The sequence below is a fragment of the Sminthopsis crassicaudata genome, chromosome 2 (assembly GCF_048593235.1).
Source record: "Sminthopsis crassicaudata isolate SCR6 chromosome 2, ASM4859323v1, whole genome shotgun sequence".
Lineage (NCBI taxonomy): Eukaryota > Metazoa > Chordata > Mammalia > Dasyuromorphia > Dasyuridae > Sminthopsis > Sminthopsis crassicaudata.
The window spans coordinates 50,256,887-50,277,254 of NC_133618.1; the positions used below are offsets into that span (position 1 = coordinate 50,256,887).

Sequence of the window (20,368 nt, forward strand, 5' to 3'; positions counted from 1 at the left end):
AATAATTGCAATAGCATCTACCTTGCAAGGTTGTGAAGATCAAATGAAAATAATAGTTGTAAAGTGTTAAGCACACTGCCTGCCTAGGGTAGCTGTTATAAGTAGCCAACTTTCTGATGTCTTAACAGTCTTTCTGTTCTTAACTTGACTGATTAGTTAATCAATAAGCATTTATTTATTAAGTGTCTATTGTGCCAGACATTGTGCTAAGAGCTAGGGATGCAAAGAAAGGCAAAAGACAGACCCTGTTTGAAGGAGCTTGTAATCTAAGAGGGGAGGTAATATGTCAATGACTACACACAAACAAGATATAAACAGGATAAATCAGAGACAATCAACAGATGGAAGACATTAGCAGTAAAGGAAAATCAGGAAGGGCTTCCTGGAGAAGGTGGGATTTTAGCATGGATTTAAAGGAAGGCAGAGAAGCTTTAAAGATAGAAGGATGGGGAACATTCCAGGGACAACCAGGAAAGATTTCTGGAATCCTGAGATACTTGGTCTAGCCTGAGGAACAGCAAGGTAGCCAGGGTCATGGATAATGGGGAAGAGCCAAGCTTCTGCTTGAAATTTTTCTACCTTAGTAGAATCTACTGGAGCTTAGCATGGTCTGCTCTGCTCGTGTGGTCTTTGAAAATCCAGTATCACCTCCACACCTCAATGAGGAACTGGAGGAAGATATCAGCAAATGGGACAATTTGGGCAGCAGATGTAGCAGGAAAAGTGTTGGATGTGAAGGCAGGAGACCTGGGTTCCACCCCCAGCTCTGCCATTTGTGAGCTCTGTGACCATGGCAAGTCAGCTGTTGAGAAGTAGAACGAATCACCATGATGTGCTAAAGTCTCTATCACATGGAGGCCTTTAAGCAAAAGGGATTTAATTGTTTGTTAGACCAGAGATTGGAACGTATGATTTATGAAGCTTTTTCTAATAAAATTCTAATGTGAAGAGGTACTTGGTATCATAGTTTGTCCATCTATAAAATGGGCATGAAATATGCCACTTATCTCACAAGACTGTTGTAAGGAAAACACTGCTGAGATTAAAATGCTGCAGAAACATGAATAAGGAGAGAGAAATTCTAGGTACAAATCTTGGTGCTGCTATCTATCACCTAGATGGCTATGGGCACATCACTTTATGTCTTTGGGTCTCAGTTTCCTCATTTTTAAACTCAAAATGGTTTGACTAGATGATAGTTAAGGTCCCTTCCAGCCCCAGGTCCTGTGATCCTAGATCTAATGGAGAAGAAACACAAATAACTCTGTTTTTGTATTGCTTTTGCAGAAGCTAAAGATACAGGTTTTCTCCTTGAGGTCTTGGTGTTTTATATGGTCAAAAGCTCTCCAGAATCTCTAGAAAATGAAATTCAGTCATCAATTATAGTCTCTCTCTCTCTGTCTTCCTCTCTCTCTCTGTCTGTCTCTTCCCTTTCTCTCCTCTTTCCTCTCTCTGTCTCTGTTTCTCTGTCTCTCTGTTTCTGTCTGTCTCTTTCTCTCTGCTGTTTCTGTCTCTGATTATCTATCTCTGTGTCTCTCTGTCTCTCTCTGTCTCTGTCTCTGTTTCTCTCTTCCTCCTATTTCTCCCTTCCTCTCCCTCCTTCTCTCTCTCTCTCTCTGTCTCTCTGTCCTTCTCTCTCATACACACACACACACATACACACACACACACACACACACACACACACACACACACACACAAAACCTTTCCCTCTTCATCATCATGGAGAACCGCAGCAAAGCTGACAGCCCCACCAACATGTCACTGATGGGCAGTGACACTGTCCTGGGCTTGATCGAGTACAAGACTGTCTCTGTTTTCCTGGTGCTGCTGATCTGTGGGGTGGGCATCATTGGCAACATGATGGTGGTACTGGTCGTGCTGACCACTCGGGACATGCGGACACCCACCAACTGCTACCTGGTCAGCCTGGCCTTGGCTGACCTCATGGTACTCCTGGCGGCCGGACTGCCCAATGTCTCCGACAGCCTAGCTGGGCAGTGGATCTATGGGCATGCCGGCTGCCTCTGTATCACCTACTTTCAGTATCTTGGAATCAATGTCTCTTCTTGTTCCATCATGGCATTCACTGTGGAGAGGTAAGAATATTTCTTTTATTTGTTTTGCCTTCCTCATTTTGCAAGGCTTCTAGGTGACTCATAAACTATAGCAAAGTCTGGGAGGGAGTCATGATCCATTGCAGGGCAGGTCACGTGTTGTAATAAAAAGAAGCTTAGATAAAGAGACCCTGGGCATACAAAGAAAGGCAAAAATGAGGTTCTCCCACCTCCCGTTCTGATGCAAGAGACCGCTGGGGAGAACAATAGTGCCCACCTCTCAGGCTCCTAAAGACCAAAGGAGATAAAATAATGTCCCCAGCTCTGACACTCATTAGCTCTATGGCCACAGCTGAGTCACTTAACCACCTGAGACATAGTTTACTTGACTCTGTCCCCGATTTATTATTTGCTTTGAGCATTTACCTTCCTCTCCACTTCCCTGGGTCTTTCTTTCTGGGTTCTTCACTTTTAGGGGTATTATGGACCCCTTGACAGGCTGATGAAGTCTAGACACTCTTTTTTCAGATTAATATTTTAAATGATTATAGAATAAAGCGATTATATGGAAATAGTTATCAGAATGTTTTTATAAAATGAGCCACTTTAAAGTGGGGGAATCAAAAGAAATTAAAGTCCCAGTAGACCATATTTATATAACTGTTGTGGTTTACAAAGCACTTTAGAATTCACTTCCCTGTGAGACTGATCATGTCAACATCATTATCCTTTTGCAGATGAGGAAAGCAAAAGTTCAGAGAGATCAAGAGACTTAGCTGGGAACACACAGAGCTAAGAAGTGTCTGAGCAGGATTCAATCCCTCTGTTTCCAAGTTCAATTTTTCCCCCTGTAGTGCTCTACTTTTAACTAGATGGTCCCTTCTAGTTCTAGTAATACATTATTTTTAGCTGCAAAGCATTGTTCCTATTTCACGGATGAGCCATTGAGGCCGTGATGGAGCTGAGCCGTAGTTGCAGTTCGGTGGATGGTCTCCACCTGCACCATCGTCCTCCTTCCCCTCATGTGACTTAAGAACTTCTTTATCATTGACTTCAACAATAAGTATCTAATGAGTGCCTATTGTACCCCCTGCACCATGCTCAGAACTGGAAGGGATTGAGAAATGTCTAAGATAAGCAGCTGAGCCAGAACCAGCTCAACAGGTTTCTAAGAGTCTTAGGGTTCAATTTTCAGCATGAGCACTTGTTATGTAGATAAGGGCTTGTTCTATTGTTTTGTTGATTGTCCTAACTTAAGAAAGTGGAGGGATAAAATATTAATAATGCAAATTAAACTTAAATGTGTTGGGCAACACACTTTTTTTTGAAGTACTGGTTGTTAAACTTTTACCAGCGTGCCCTTGATGATGTGGCTCCCACCATGATATGATCTCTGTTTAAGTGGTCTGCACTCTGTTTTGTTTGTTCTCCAGGTACATAGCCATCTGCCATCCTATAAGGGCCCAGACAGTGTGCACAGTATCCCGGGCCAAGCGGATCATCACTGGGGTCTGGGTGGTCACCTCTGTTTACTGCATGCTCTGGTTCTTCCTGGTTGACATCAACATCACCAAAAACCAGAGTCTAGAATGTGGTTACAAGGTTTCCAGGAACCTCTACTTGCCCATCTACCTGCTGGACTTTGCCATTTTCTTTGTCACCCCCTTGGTGGTGGCCACTGTTCTCTATGGGCTAATTGGGAGGATACTCTTCCTGAGCTCTCTCTCCCACCTCCCCAGCTGTGTCGGCCCAGAGGGCTGTGCGGAGGGGAGCGCTCCAGAGAGGGGAGCAGAGCAGGGCAAGGCTGGGGGCCGGCCCCGGACTAAAGGGGCCTTGTCTTCTAGGAAGCAGGTAAGATGGATTTCCCTGTGTGTCTGGAGTGGAGGGGGCAGGGAGAGAGAGAGAAGCTTCTGAGGTGGGAGTGGGGTGCAGGAAGAAGAAAGAGATACACACAGAAAGGCAGGGATGAGCAGAGAGACAGCAAGCAGTAAGAGAAGGGCAAGAATTAGTAAGAGTTCATTGTGTGTCAACTGGGCAGCCAGAGTGCTGGGTGTGGAGGAAGACCTGAATTCAAACCCAACTTTTGATAATTACTAGCTGTGTGACTGATTTTGGGCAACTCAGGCTATTTGCCTCAGTTTCCTCACCTGTAAAATAAGTTAGAGAAGAAAATGGCAGACCACTCTGATACCTTTGCCAAGAAAAACCCAAATGGGGTTGTGAAGAGTCAGATCAAACAACAAAATCAAAATCAGTAAAGTTCGTGTTAGATGATGATGAGGCCCCCCAAGTGCAAAAAACTATTCAATCAAACAACAAAATCAGGAAAGCTCTGTACTAAGTATGAGGAGACCCCCCCCCCAAAAAAAAAGACAAAAACCTGTTGGATCAAACAACAAAATCAAAATTAATAGCGCTCTGGGCTAGGTGATGAAGAGATCCTCAAAAAGGCAAAAAACTTGTGTCCCCTGCCCTCAAGGGGCTCACATTCTGTTTTTTTTTCCCAAGGCAATTGGGGTTAAATGACTTGCCCATGAGCACACAGCTAAGAAGCATTAAGTGTCTAAGGTTGGATTTGAACTCAGAACATTTGAACTCCAGGGTAGGTGCTCTATTCACTGTGTCCTCTAGTTGCCCTGTGCTCACATTCTAATGACAAAGACTGTAAGTTATGGAAAAGGAGGGAGATGACAGATGCAAAGAAAAAAAGAGACAGTGATGGGAAGATGGGCACTCAAAAAACAGCAAGCAAGGTGGGACAAGAAAGGGGAAAGGGCTTTTAGGAGACAGGAAGGGCAGGTGGAGGTGAGCAGGGAGGCAAGGCAGTGGGAAATTCAGGAGGCAGAATGCAAGCTTGGGTCCCACATCCACAATAACTCTCCTAGGATTTTGAGGAAGGGAATGTTAACAGAACAAAGCTGAACAGAAGAGAAAAGAATGTGTGATTTTCCAGCTAGTAATTGCTACAGCATCAAATTGGTCCAATTTAATGTTCATATTTTTGCTGCACTTTCAATACAAGGAATTATAGGGTTTGCTGTCCTCTGAAAAAGCTCAGGGGAGACCCACTGGCTACCCCCAGCCAGCTAGCTCCTCATCAGGAGGGTGACATAAAAATCGTCCAAGGATTCATCACTAGGGACTGCTTCCAGTCAAACTGGTCAACATGTAGAGTCATTTTAATAATCAGTTTATTATATGTTGAGCATACAAAAGTCAGTGGGCCCCCAGCAGCCATTTTCAGTGATTTTATGTAGGTTTTAGTTACAACTGTAGGACAGATACAATGGAATTTTACAGAGGGCAGAAGTAGAAGGTAAAGATTTACACATCAAAGAATAGAAAACAGAAAGGGATGATCTGCCTCAGGTAAAACGACAAACTGTCCAGTAAACACTGGGGATAAACCTGGAATCTGCAGACTAACCATTAACAATGGAGTTATACCTAATTATTAAACACTCGGTGTTAAGTAAATAGGGATAATAGGGCTGAGCCAGAAATTCTTCTATCACTAACCAGTTAATCACCAAAGCTAAAGGTTGATGTTCCATTGAAATCTGCAGGCTCTAGCTATCTTGAGCTGGTGGTAGCAATATTTAAATTCTTTGTGACAAAGAGGATACTGGGAGTATGGTGTGTGTGTGTGTGTGTGTGTGTGTGTGTGTGTGTGTGTGTGTGTGTGTGTGTGTGTCTGTGTCTGGGAGGGAAGGAGAGGAGAGAGAGACAGAGAAACAGAGAGAGAGGGAGGGAGGAAGGGGAGAAGAAGGGGAAGAGGGAAGAGAAGAAAGAGAGAGACAGACAGAGACACATAGAGAGAGAGAGAGAGATGGAGGGAAGGAGAAACAATGGGAAGGGAGGGGGAGGGGAGAGGAGAGGAAGAAGGAGAAGAGAGAGAGATTACAGAGTAATTAGTTTAAATCCCAGAGAACTAGTCCACTGGGGCTCTGGACAGAGTGAGGAACAATGTTTGTCAGATTCTTCCAGATTCAAAGCTAGACTGCTCTGCTACAGAAAGTTGTAACCTGGTCTATTTGCTGAATCTAGAGCTTAGGGAAGCAGGGAATGTCTTATTAGATATTATCAGTATGTGTTTATTTTGTTTTTTAATTTTATTTTTAATTTATTTTTTTAACCCACATTGCTTCATGAATCATGTTGGGAGAGAAAAATCATTGCAAAAGGGAATAACTATGGGAAAGATTTTTAAAAAGCCAGAAGAAAAGAACATAGCATGTGTGGATTTACATTCAGTCTCCTTAGTTCTTGAGATAACATTTTCTGCCCAAAGTCTGTCAGGATTGCTTTAGATCACTGAACCACTGAGAAGAACCAAGTCTTTCATAGTTTATCTTCCCACATTCTTGCTGTTATTGTGTCCAATGCATTTCTGCTTCTCGTTTGCTCAGTATCAGTTCATGCAAATCTTTTCAGATCTTTTTAAGATCAGGTTGTTCATCTAAAACATTTTTTAATATTATTAAATTCATCATTTATTTATTTATTTTTATAGAACAATAATATTCCGTTACCTTCATGTGCCACAACTTATTCAGCCATTCCCCAATTGAGGGACATCTACTCTTTTCCAATTCTTTTCTACCACAAAAAAAAGCTTCTACAAACATTTTTGCAGACATGGGTCTTTTCCCTCCTTCATGATTTCTTTGGGATTCAGACCCAATAGTGTCACTCCTGGGTCAAAGGGTATATCATGTATGTTTTATGTATCGAGAAAGGGAGTATGTAGGCTCTCTTCTCTACCTTACCCTCTTACCCACTCTTGCCCCATCCTAGAGTTTTCAAGAGGTTTCCCAGAATTCTTAGATTTTTGAATAAATAGTAGTAAATACTTAATAAGTGCTTGTTCATTCATGTGTAATTGTATTCTACTCCCACTATAATCATGTTGCCTCTCAGCAAAAGCCTGAAATTTCCCTCTCTGTAATATGAGGAGATATTATTAATAGCTACAAGCCCAATGACTGAAAAGGGACTGAGGCATTTAATGGCCCAGCCTGAATAATTAAGATGATCTCTTAATACAATTAAAAATAAGTTTCAAATACTCCCCCTTTCCCTTCCAAGCAGCCTCCTCTCTCAATCTGCTCTATTTGTCTAATTAGCCACTATGAAGAAAAGAAAGGCAGTACAGATTGAAAGAGAGATCACTATATTGGGAGGCAAAAGATCTATGATTAGCATAGATCAAGTCTACTCTTTACCACTGACTGTCTATGTGATTCTGGGGAAGTTGCTTTATCATTATCAGTGAGTCAATAAACATTTATTAAGTGCCTATGATGTCAGGCATTGTGCTAAATGACAAAAGTATAAAGAAAGGCAAAATATAGTTCCTGCCACTCTCAAGGATCTCTCACAGTCCAGTGGGAGAGGCCACATGCAAACAAGCATTAGACAGAATAAAATTGGAAATACTCTATGGAGGAAAAGCCCTGGAATTAGGGTATTTGGGAAAGGCTTCTCTAAGAAGATGGGATTTTAGCTGGACTTGGAGGAAATCAGGGAAGCCTGGAGGCTGAGAAGAAGAGGAAGATAATTCAAGGTATAGGAAGACAGCCAGTGAAAATCTGCCTCTTTATCTGTAAAATGACCCAATTGTACTAGTAATTATAATAGCATTATAGGAGAAATGTCTTGTTGCTGATAAATATCTACTATAATGCAGAAATTATAGAGGTGGGAAAAACCCAAGTTTTATTATGCTCAAGCACAGGTTCAGATCTCAGACAAAAAAAAGAAATTTGAATCCCAATTAGGATTCTAACAAGGTTTCTTATAGACAAAATTATGTCAGAGTGACAGAGCTTCATTCTTTTATATACTACAATCTTGTATTTCTCTTAGTCCATAAAAATCAGAAAAGAGAGATTCACAATCTCATGCTTCCATCAATGTAATAAAAGTTGAACAGATTTTATTAAACTTTGTTAAAATAACCTCATACATAAACAAGCCTTATTAAAGAGACACTACAGGTAAACTAAGTTCAGGTTATAGTTTAAACTACATTTAAAGGGATCACAAATAGGCTGTTACCAAGGAGTCAAGGACAGTTGAGATTCTTCTCTAACTTCTTACCTAAGGAATGTTTAAGGCCTTAACTAAAATTTTACATCCCATGCCCTGACCTTCCTTTAATATTATTCCATGAGTCAGTTTTTGGTCAGACATGGTTAATATTAATAGAGAACAGGCTTTTACTTAATCTAAAATTATAGTAGGAAAGGCAATGAACCCCAATGATAACACTTAATAAAAGGAAATAAAAATCCCCATAACCATAACTAGAATTAATATGGAGGACTTTAATATTTGCAGCATACACACACACACACACACACACACACACACACACACACACATAATCAATTGACCCTCAGAACAACCCCATTTTACAGAGGAGGAAACTGAGGCACAAAGAAGTTAAGGGTCTTGCCCAGGCTCACATATATACTCAGTGTATGAGGCAAAATTCAAATTTAGGTCTTCCAAGTCCAAGTCCTGTATTCTATTTACCCTGCCATCCCCTACCCCAACATCTAGCTGCCTCTAACTAGATCAGGGGTTGTTTTTTTTTTTCTTGGTAATTGTCAATTTTTCCAATTACATGAAAAGATAGTTTTCACCATTCATCTTTGTAAGATTTTGAGTTCCAAAATATTTTTTCTCTCTCCCTCCCCTCATTGCTCCTCAAGACAGCAAGCAATCTGATATAGCTTATTTTTAACATATTTCTGTATTTGTCATGTCATGCAAGAAAAATCAGAATGAAAGAGCAAAAAAAAAATGAGAAAGAAAAAGCAAACAAAAAAAGATGAAAACATTCTACTTTGATTTGCATTCAGTCTCCATAATTCTCTCTCTGGATGCAGATGGCATTTTCCATCTCATCTATTAGAATTGTCTTGGATCATTATATTGTTGAGAAGAGCCAAGTCTATCATAGTTGAAGATCCAGGATGCTTAATCTGGAGTTCATGGATTCAGAGAGGAGACATCAATAAATTTCAGGGCTCCATAAACTTGAATGGAAAAAAATTACATCTTTATTTAACCTTTTACTGAAATCCAGCATTTTGTGTATTTTATGTATCTGAAAATATTAGAGAAGGTGGTCATCATCAGGCCATCAAAGGAGTCTAGTGCTCATAAAAGATTAAGAATTCTTAAGAAGCTTGCCTAAGAACCCTTGGAGCAGATGCGATAGATAAGGTGATTATATATAAGGTCCATTATTAGGGATGACCCCATATCTTTTAGGATTGACCGACAACTTCAGGACTGTTTCCATTCCATATTAAACAAATACCTATAGTATTTGTATACTAGGTGGACCACTCAGGGTCTCTGGCCCTTCTCCAAGTGGGGCTGGACAGAAAGAACTTTGCTTTGCTCTTAGGTGACTTGGGGCCTCTTGAGACACACAGTGGCCCTCTTTTCTTCTTCCTCCCCACCATGCTAGATGTCCTTTGCACCAATATAAGTCCTGGCCAGGGGAGAAAAAGAAAACAATTACCAGATTGCATCAGAGCAGCTGGCAGGAGAAAATGTGAGGGATACTAGCCAAATTTAGGTAGAGATTTGAAGCTTTTCCCTCCCTCTAAATCCCCTCCCCATCCCTGATTGTTTTTTCTTTATCTCATGACTCACCTCTACCCAAAAAGGTCCTGAAAGAATGAAGGGGAGGGAAGCCATGGTGTGGGTAAAACTAGGCAATGTCAAAAAAAGACTTGGAAAGATTAGGAGATAGGCAGGTTTGTCTTCAATGTCCTCCCCATCTTGTATCCTCTTAACTTTATGTCCATTTTTTTTCTAGGCTTTTAGTCTATCCTAAAATGATGATTCCCATTTAGGCTAAAGGACAAAAGGAGGAAGAATAAGAAAATGTTCCAACTTTCTTCAGCTTCCCAGCCTTCTTTCTTTGAGATTCTATTCATAACTAATAGATAATTATTAAATATGGTCCCTCACTAATTATAGCTAATAACCTGAGTTTCCCCTTGGGAGTTAATTTTCCCCGAGTTTAACCTAGTAGACCTCCAAGGAGCCATATTCCCACTTCTGTTTCTCATTCTTCATGCCCTCTCCCTTAGGGTATTCAGAGATTCCCCAAAGTGAGTGTAACCAAGCTTCTTTACTCAACTGTTCCCAATCCAATTTGCTGCCAAGTTCGTTAGTCTATATCTTTATATCTCTCATACATACTTTCCTCTGACATCTCCACATCCTGGACAGATCCTCAGCACTTCACTCCTGGACCCCTGAAATAGTCTGCTCTCAAGATGGAGGGGGGGGAGGGTCTGCCTCAAGTCTCTCCCCACTCCAATCAATATTAACTCATCTGTCAAAAAGGTTCTTCCTAAAGCCCAGGTCTGACCCTGTTCAATAAAACTCACTGATTTCCTGTGACCTTCAGGATCAGATATAAAATCCTCTATTTGGCTTTTAAAACTCTATATAAGGGGCAACTAGGTGGTGCAGTGGGGAGAGCACCAGCCCTGAAGTCAGGAGGACCTGAATTCAATCTGACCTCCCACACATAACGCTTCCTGGCTGTGTGACCCTGGGCAAGTCACTTAACCCCAATTGCCTCAGCATAAAACACAAAAAACAAACCACCAACAACAACCAAAAAAACCCTTTTCATAAGTTATCCCTGCTTTCCAGTCTCCTTTCATTTTTTACAACCCTAACACTGTCTAATGCACTCAATAATAATGCCCTTCTTGCTGTTTCTTAAGCACATTTACTCAGAGAACTCTATGCCTTTTCATTGGCTGCCCCCATCCCCACTCCCACCCCCGGAAGGCTCTCCCCTCTTTCTATCCAAATTCAGGCTTCTTTGGCTTATTTCAAGACTCAGCTTAAATGCCATCTTTTTTGTAAGACCCTTTTCAGGCACCCCTTCCTTGTCCCTACTGCTGTCCTTATGAGATTACCTTTATTTACACTGTATTTATCTTACAGAGTTATTTGTGTGTTGATTCCCCTATTAGAATATGAACTCCTTTTGAACAGAAATTCTCTTTTCCCCCATCTTTATATCACCACATTTAGCAGCTTCTGGCACTAAGGTCTTAATAAATGTCTATTAGCTGTCAACTGACTGTTAATTCCCCTATCAACTTCCCTATCCTATGTCCAAACTCTGCATCTGATTCTTGAGAGTTGATGGGGTCTACACCATCTATACCTATACCTATACTTATACCTATACCTATACCTGTACCTGTACCTATACCTGTACCTGTACTTTTACCTGTACCTATACCTGTACCTGTACTTTTACCTATACCTATACCTGTACCTATACTTTTACCTGTACCTATACCTGTACCTATACTTATACCTGTACCTGTACCTATACCTATACCTGTACCTGTACCTATACCTATACCTAAGGGAGATATAAAGTGGGGAAAAAGCAAGGTGGTCCCTCATAGAAATAAGCTCTCTGGATTCTGGAGCTAGATGATTGAAAGGGAGTGTCAGCTGTGACCTTTATTAGTTGTATGACAGTAGGCAAAACATGTCACCTTTCTGAACCTTAATTCCTTGATGATAAAAATTACATTATATATAGTGAGACAAAAATTGTGTAAGGATCTGTTGATGGATATGACTGTCATTCATATCATCAATGATACAGCGATATTCATGAAAGCTGAGAGTATAACTTTGCTGTATACAAAAATCAGTGAGTCCTGAGTAGCAGTTTTAAGCCATATTATATGTTTTTGGTTACATAGTCAGGACTGGTACAATGGAATTTTATAGAAAGCATAAAGGTTTTGGTTTATAAATCAAAGAATGTACCATGAGAAAGAGAACATCTGTATCAAGTAAAAATAAAGGAACTAACCAGTAAACACAGGACTAGCTGATGTCTCAAGCTGGAGTTTGCAAATTAACTAGGATTATTGTTTGATATTTTAGCTTACTTTTGCAGGCCCTAAATATTTCAAATTCAGCTCAAATTCTATTTCTGCAAGGGGCCTTTCCAGACACCCCTTCCTTGACCCTACTTCCTTCTTAAGTAAATGCTCATCAAAAGTATTAAGTAAATGGTGGTAATAAAATTAAGCTAGAAATTCTCTTACCACAATACTATAGGATTTTGTGAAGATTCAATGAGATATTATATATTTGTATGCATATGGACAGATTAGATAAAGCATTATTAAATACCAAGCACCATCATTTGGATTAATTAATAATATTAATTAAATTAATTATAACATAATCATATATATAATCATTACTGTCAATTAGTATCAATTCTAATTCACATTTAATCATTAAGGAATTGATTATTATTATTTAATAATAAATTATTATTATTGGTAACACTAAATGGGAGGTAGCAGCTAAGTTGGAGTCCACTGATTTGGAGGAGTTCATTCTAAAAGTGTCTGGCAATTTCCTTGTAGTGATATGGGTAGCTGATCTGTCATTGTCTACACTCTTCTCCTTACAGGTCACCAAGATGCTGGTTATGGTGGTGGTCCTCTTTGCTGTCCTGTGGATGCCGTACCGGACCCTGGTCCTAGTGAACTCCTTCATGGACCGCCCCTACCTGGACCCATGGTTTCTCCTATTCTGTCGAACCTGTATCTATGCCAACAGCGCCATCAACCCCATCGTTTACAATCTCATGTCCCAGAAGTTCCGGACGGCCTTTAGGAGGTTGTGCAAATGCCCAGAGGAAGAGCCTCAACGGCGAATGGCCTATCTGACCACCGCCAGCTACAGCGTGGTGCAGGAGGCCTTCCAAGCCAAGCCCAGGGCCTTGGGCAAGAAGCAAGGGCAAGCTCAGCCTCCTTTGGAGCAGGAGCAGGGAGCTGAGAGTCCTCAGCCTGCCGGCCAGCCGGCCAGCCAAGAAAAGCCGTATTTCAGTATGGTCTAGCACCTTTCTGTCACTCCTTCTCCTGTTTTCTCCTCTTTCCCTTGTAACCCTGCACAATTAGGTTCTTCTCCTCTTCTATGTTCCTTTAAAGACCTTTCAAGTGAACAAAAAAGATTTGTGACAAGATGATGGAGAGAAATCACCCTAATGATGAATGCACCAAAATCTTAACAGAGAAAGGCTTTTCTTCTTATTGTTATTACTTATAATAATAATAATAATTATTACAACACAAAGAATTACTTAATTCTTTGTAATTAAAAGGACCGTGACATCAGAGAGGTGATACCATGGTGTGCAAGTGAATTGGATTTGAGTGAGGGAGGGCTGTGCAAGATCACCAATCTCACTTTCTCCTCCAGAGCCATCTGGGTCTAGTGATTGCCAGCAGCCTGGAGAACCTGGTGTGAAGCTCTGGAAATAGCAGTAGGACCAAGAATATGGGAATTTAAGATATTCCATATGGAGAAAGAACTGGAAGTGACTACATAGTCCAATTCTTTGACATTTTTCAACTTTTCCAACTATAGAGACTCTGGATTCCAATGTGATATTAATCCATTGACTTTTCTTCCCAAGGTTTAAGACCCAAGGAAAGAACAGACTTTCACTATGTGGAAAATATCTGGAAAAAATGGAAATTGATTATATTATGGTATAGAAAGATAGACTCACACTTCCTGTTAGACCTGATATACCTAATCCCCAAGATGAAATTTCTTTGAATGGAAAAAAAATGTAAAAACTACACTGAAAAATAGAACAAATTGAAGGCAGTGCTCCGGTTTTCTGTTCACTAGATTTGGGAAAACGGGACCTTTATATAAGGGATATTTTAAAAGGAGGATAATGTAAAATTAACTCAAGGCTATGCAAACATCTTTTCCTTGTGTGCCCTTAGCACATTGGGTTGAGAAGGCTTTTAGGAAAAATATTTATTAAAGGCCATACCCCAGAGAAACTAGCAAATCTAATGAGAATAGGATTCAATTTTGAGACAAATATTTGATATTTCTATAATACAGAACTTACATAATTCTGAAACTTCTCCCTATGTCAAGGTCAATCTAGGATGACTTGGGGTAATTAAAGTTATGCAAATATGGCTCAAGAACTCTGCCAGGACATCCTTCTGCCAACATACCAGGTAGAAACCACATATCAAATAGCAAAGCATTTAATTGGGACGAAATATCCAAGTAAATAACAAGAAAAAAAATCAATAGAATTATTTCCAAGTCCTTCTCTCCAGCAGAGAACAAGCCCCCACAGACCCTCATGTCTGAGTAGGAATAAGAGAATGCTGACATCTGCTGCTGAAGCTTCCATTCCCTTTTCCACCCAGTCCGATCTAGTTATAATGCTTCTTCTTCAAAAGAGTGTAGCTCAGCCTATCTCAAGAGTCAATCACATTTTCAGAACTTTCTTTAGAAACGCCTCACTATACCTGACTGCTGTACAAATGTGTCGTTCAGACAATTATAAAATATATTTTCAATTTTTTTTCCTTTATTTCCCCATATGGAAAATTTCCTCAAGCCTCATTCCCATTTTGAGCTGAATAAGCCAATTCATTTCAAATCCCAGCATGCTTCTCTCTGCCAGTGCTTTTTAAATTTCTTTGAAGTTTGGAACAGCTTCCATGAGGCATTTAGCAATCTTGTAAGGCAGGGTGGCCCATTCAAGCTTTACATTTCTGCCACTATACTTCAGATTTCTTTAAGTAGATGGAATAAGAATATCTTACAATGGGAAGATCTAGGGTCCATGAGGGCTAAGTTTTAGTTTTAATTCCACTACTAACTAGCTATTCCTGGGTTAATCACTAAACCATTTCTTCATTTGTAAAATGAAGATTTAATAAAATAACTCTTTAAAAGCAAATGTTCTAGGTTGTCTGTGAGTTGTAGGTCTGAAAGGATGGAACTCTGAAGTAGGGCTTTGTTTGGGGTGGACCATAGAATTCCTTGGAGAAAGGGCTGATATGAGAATTGGGGTAAGGTAGAAAACTATTAAAAGGAGCTGGAAAGACATCCCAGTTTATATGAATTTTTCTTCAAAGTTTTCCATTCTCTTACTCCTAATCTTTGGGGGTAGGATCCTTCTTTTTCCCTTTGTGTCCATAGCTTTACAACTAAAAGACCCCCTTGTGAGGGCTGTGGGAATGGGCTGCTAAGAGCACATAAGGAAAAGATGTTTGCCTGTAGGCCACAAAGTGGAGTAAGATCATCGCTTGAGATGCATCCTCCATTGCCAGGTCCCCAGTGACCCCAGGGGACCATGGGGCGGAAGCTAGAGGAGCTGGTTCCCAGTTTGATGTAGCAGTCCAACAGGTTTTGAGCTGGAAAGGTTCAGGCTACTGAAGGAAAGAGGAAATCTAACCTCCTGGGTCAGTCTCAGAGGGTTAGATAAGTCCACCCCAAATTTTCATCCAAATGAATTGAATTCACTGCAATTTTACTAAAAAAAAATTAATAAGTAAATATTAGGCACTTGCAACATGTGAGGCCCTCAAAGACAAAAACAAGCCAGTTCTAGTCCTCAAAAAATTCAAATTCTCTCTAGAGAACTTTCTCCAACTCTAAGATTATATTGTGTGAAGGGAAGCTATTTCCTCTGAGTCTTGGGCAAAGATTCAAGCTGAATAAAAGGGTACAGCTAACAGCTTCTCCTCCTCCCTATTGTTGTTGTTCACTTTGTTCAGGCTCTTTATGACCCCATTTAGGGTTTTCTTGGCAAAGATCCCAGAGTGAGCAGGATTGAGTGATTTGCCCAGGAGCCCATCTTCCTGACTTCAGGCCCAGCTCTATCCATTTCCCAACTAGCTGCTCTACCCCTACCCATGGCCATAAATGTCCAGTTGCCCTCTGGGAGTTCCCAACTCTACTTGAGACTTTGCCTTCACTCACAAATGCTCTGTCAAAAGACAGTCTTGTACCTCAATTTTTCCATGAAGAGTTGATGCTTAATCAGTTTAAATTAGTGCAAATAATGAATTTACCTGGAGTACTGTACTTCTTATTTGAACACTCTATAGTTCCAATTGACTGCAACCATTTACCAGATTTTGCGTCATTTCCTCATCTGTAAAATGAGCTGGAAAAGGAAACGGCAAACCATCCCAGTATCTTTGCCAAGAAAACCCTAACTAAATGGGATCGTGAGGAGTCAGACACAACTAAACAACAGCAAACATTAGGTAAAAAAGATGAGTATGATGGAATTTCAAAGAGCATATTAGGGTGGATAATAATTTACATATCAAAAAACAGTTGGCAAAAGAAAGATCCATATCAGGTAAAGCAGAAAACTAGTCATTTGGTACTAGATAGATAGTTGATGTCTCAAGCTTGATTTTGTAGGCTACCTGTGTGATGTAAATAAACAGAAGTAAGAAAATTAAGCCAGAAAACCTCTTATCACAAGCACTATATAAATGCTAGTTATTATTAACTGTGTGACCTTGGACAAGACCATCAATCTCTTTGTGCCTCAGTTTCCCCATCTGCAAAATGAGTTAGATTCTGAGTTCCCTTCAGCACTGTCTGAACCTGGATTCAAATCTTGACTACTATTTAGTGCCTGCATAATATTCAATTCAAACAAGCATGTATATATGCATCTAATATGCAAAAAGCTCTGCACTAGAGATTCAAAGCTTTTTATTTTTTATAAAAAGACACAAATTCTGTCCTATCTTATTTTCTTTAACTTTTTTGACTGGGACTCAGATTACTCATATGTAAAATGAACAATTAGCTCAAACCTTGAGAGTCTTGAGAGATTTTCTATGAATTTGAAAAATTGGAAAGCTTTTGAATTCCCAGTGTTTCTTAGCACAGTATCTAGCACACAGTAGGCACAAAATAAATGTTTACTGACTCATTCCCTGGGTAAAAGCTCCCTTCTAGCATTGTATCTTGTGGTTGTGTGTGAAATCCTGATTGTAAAATTCTGTTTCTTCTTTGGGCCACTTATTCCTCTCCCTGGATTGAGCAATGACTTATGGGAAAGTGACTGGAGAGAAAGTGATTGAAGGAAACTGTAAGCCCTGCTCCTTCAAGACCAGCAAAAGGCAAGAAGGTGGACAGGGAAGAGTTCAGGGCTTGGACTCTGGAGCCTGAATTTTAGTCGATTGCTTCTTAAAAACTCTCTCCTCTTGGAAAAAATTTCATCTCTCTGGGCTTCTGAGATGTTTAATACAGAAATTGCAGCATTTTTTTCTCAGAACTGCCATGAAGATTAAATGACATGAAGGAAGTAAAAGTACTATGTAAAAGCATAGTCATTGAAACTATTATTGTGAAATATATTGATAAAAATAGCTGAAAATGGGCAGCCAACCCTCCAGGGAATTTGCTCATTCAAGACCTCCCCTGGGATTGTCCCAAGCTTGGACTCCCCTCAGCATGTATGCACTCTGGAATATAAAGTGGAAGAAAAAAAGGAACAGAAGCTAAGACCTAATTCTCCCAAGGAGGATGTATTTGCATGTATTTGTGCTGTAATTGTATATATATATATATGTGTGTGATGTGTGTGGCTTGAGTCACACAGCCCCTAAAAATTCCAGTTTCCTGGGACAGGGACCAGATTCTGTATTGTCTTCTATAGTATAAGGTCATCAATAAATATTCAAATTCAAATAAAAAATTCACATTCATCTAATGATGAATACTCATAATTACTTCCACTGGCTTTCAAGGATTTCTCAAAATGTTACTGTTCATAAAAGAAATTTTTGGTAAAGAAATAAAAGCAGCCAGGCATAGTGAGAAATCAAATGAGATGATTGTAAAGCACTTAGCACAGTGCCTGCCATGTAATGAGTGTGCTATAAATGTTAGCTATTATTTTGGTGGTTAAAGAACTGAAGTTTGGAAGCCAGGAAGACCTGAATTCAAGAGCTGCTTGTGCCATTTAGTGACTTTGCCATCCTGGATAAGTCTAGGCAACTGTTTAAAAAGTTTCCTGGAGAAGGAATAGATTTGTACTAATATAGGGATTTTCTCCCTCTAGGAATTAATAGTATTAGTGAAATCGTAAGTCCGGTCCCTAACTTTCAGTTGGAATATAAATATCTTTACCCTTGAGAGAACTTTAGTAAATCACATTGGAGAGTGAGGCTGGAGGACTAGGAGCTATTATGGAAAAATTTTAGGATTTGGGTATCCTGCCATCTTTCAGGTGGGCAAATCTTAACTATCCTTAATTTCACTTTCCACATCTGGAAAGTAGACTTGATTTTTTTCTCTAGCCACCTCATATAACCATTGTGAAGATCAGATGACAGCATTATGTAAAGTATTTTGTAGACTTAACAGAACTATACCGGTTAGCTGGAAAAATTGGGATTATTTTGTGGTAATCAAATCAAATAGGCCGAATGGGCTAGGAATATGGGATTAGATCTAGGCTGGACATATTTATTATCTGAGGACTAGCCCAAATTTCTCAAATTCATCTCCTGTTTGGCTACCAGAAGATGGATGATGTGGCTTTGGTAAATTAACAAAAGCCAGCTGCTAAGATGTCTTGGGGAAGAAGTTCCTACACAGACAAAATAATGGATCCCTCAATTATGGAACAAAGTACTGTTTGATAAATGCCTTTGGTTAATCAATCAACAAATGTTTATTAAGTGTTAAGTGGCCAACGCTGTGCTAGAGATACAAAACCAAAATTCTTCCTACCCTCCAGAACCTTATTCTACACAAGAGCCAATATATACATAAATAATTATTTGCAAATGGATAATATGGAAATATATTTGCATGATTTCACTTGTATAATTGATATCAAATTGCTTGGTTTCTCAAGGAAGGGGTAGAGACAAATGGGAGGGAGAGAATTTAGAACTTGTCATTTTAAAATGACTATTAATACTTTTTACATGTAATTGAGAGATATTAGATGAAATAATTTAAAAATGAAACAATCAAACAAATGAAATAATGAAATAAATTTAATGAAACAAAATATTGAAAAGAAGAATTATGTGCAAAATAAATACAAAGTAACTTTTTTTGGAAGGGGGAGACCATTAGTAGGAAAAACTTCCTGTTGAATAGGTGTTCTTAACTAGGCTTACTGAATGGATTTCAGGATATGGATGAATTTGGAAGGGGTAAAACATTTGTTTTTATTTTATTAAGCTCTAACTGAAATTTAACATTTCTTTCAGTTATTTCAAGTTTTGAAGGAAACCAGGTGAGGAGGGAATTCATTTCAGGAGCGGGGCTTGAGGGGGCAGCCAGGCAAAGATGCAGAGAAAAGACATGGAATGTTGTGCGTAAGGAATAACAGCCACTCAGTATTAGCTTAACATGGGGGAAGGAGAGAAGCTTCTCCCAGAAGCTGAGACAGAGGATTCCCATCCATCTCAGCTCAGGGAGCTGGAATCAAAGATAAAGGGTCCTTGTCCCAGGCCAAAGTGAGGTTCCTTATTTTCTGTGCCTGTACCCACTGCTTGGAAAGACCAGAGTGGTTAAGAACAAAGTTTGGTTATAGAAAATAGTGACCTCAGTGTCCTATCTGTTCTTCCTCCCCATGCAGGGAATCACTTTTCCCCTCCCTCCAGGGTCCTGGTCCTTTTCCCAGGCCCTTGCAGTCCTGTTATCACCATCATTTAACTGAGACTATATAAAAGGGAAGAGTTGCCAGTGTTCCCTTTCCCAGAGGGAGCTGCAGTTAAGCCTCATTTCTCTGTAGAATAAAAGGCTTTGCTCTTTGTCAGAGTTTTTCAAGCATCACTGAGCTGAAATGTTTGGAATGGTGGAAGGGAGAAGAAAATGTCGGGAGGGGGAAGGAAGATGATTGATGTAGCTGAAGGGACTTGGGATGAACACTTCCACGGTCTGTGAATAGCATCCCCACCCACTCAAAATAGCTTCCACGCACACCTCCAAATTCTAAGGGTTCTCAGAAGTCACCTAGTTTAACCCAAAGTGAATGAGATGAATCTCTACTTTGGGGGGAAAGGACAAGGCTAAGTAATATCATAAGCTGGTTAGTCTTTGAGAATCACAGAGCTTAAAAAGCTTGCTAGAGGTCATCTGATTCAGTCCTCTCACTTCACAGATGAGAAAAATGAATCTATTAACGCATTTACACCAGTGATATGCAGATAGCATATGTTCTTATGGAGGAAGAGAGAAGAGGAAAGAAGAGGAAATATGGAACATGATGTCCTATGATCCCTGATGTCCTATATTCATTCAGCAGACATACATCTTGTACATGTCCAGCCCTGTGCTGGGGGCTGTGTTGAGATACAAAGAATAGACAGCTAAGTGGGACAGTGAAAGGAAGATGTGAGTTCAAATCTAAGCTCAGTCACTCAGTAGCATTGTGACCGAGTCATTTAACTCTACCTGCCTCA

The 20,368-nt window shown here is 39.9% G+C and overlaps 1 protein-coding gene across 1 annotated transcript; it reads left to right on the forward strand.

Moving 5' to 3' along the window:
* The first annotated feature begins 922 nt into the window (after positions 1-922).
* LOC141554394 (thyrotropin-releasing hormone receptor-like) lies at positions 923-17,675 on the forward strand. The gene is made up of 3 exons (XM_074286226.1): positions 923-2,099; positions 3,491-3,908; positions 12,559-17,675. Exons 1-3 carry the CDS (start codon positions 1,723-1,725, stop codon positions 12,985-12,987), a joined length of 1,224 nt encoding a protein of 407 aa, XP_074142327.1. The 5' UTR covers positions 923-1,722; the 3' UTR covers positions 12,988-17,675.
* The last annotated feature ends 2,693 nt before the right edge of the window (positions 17,676-20,368 follow it).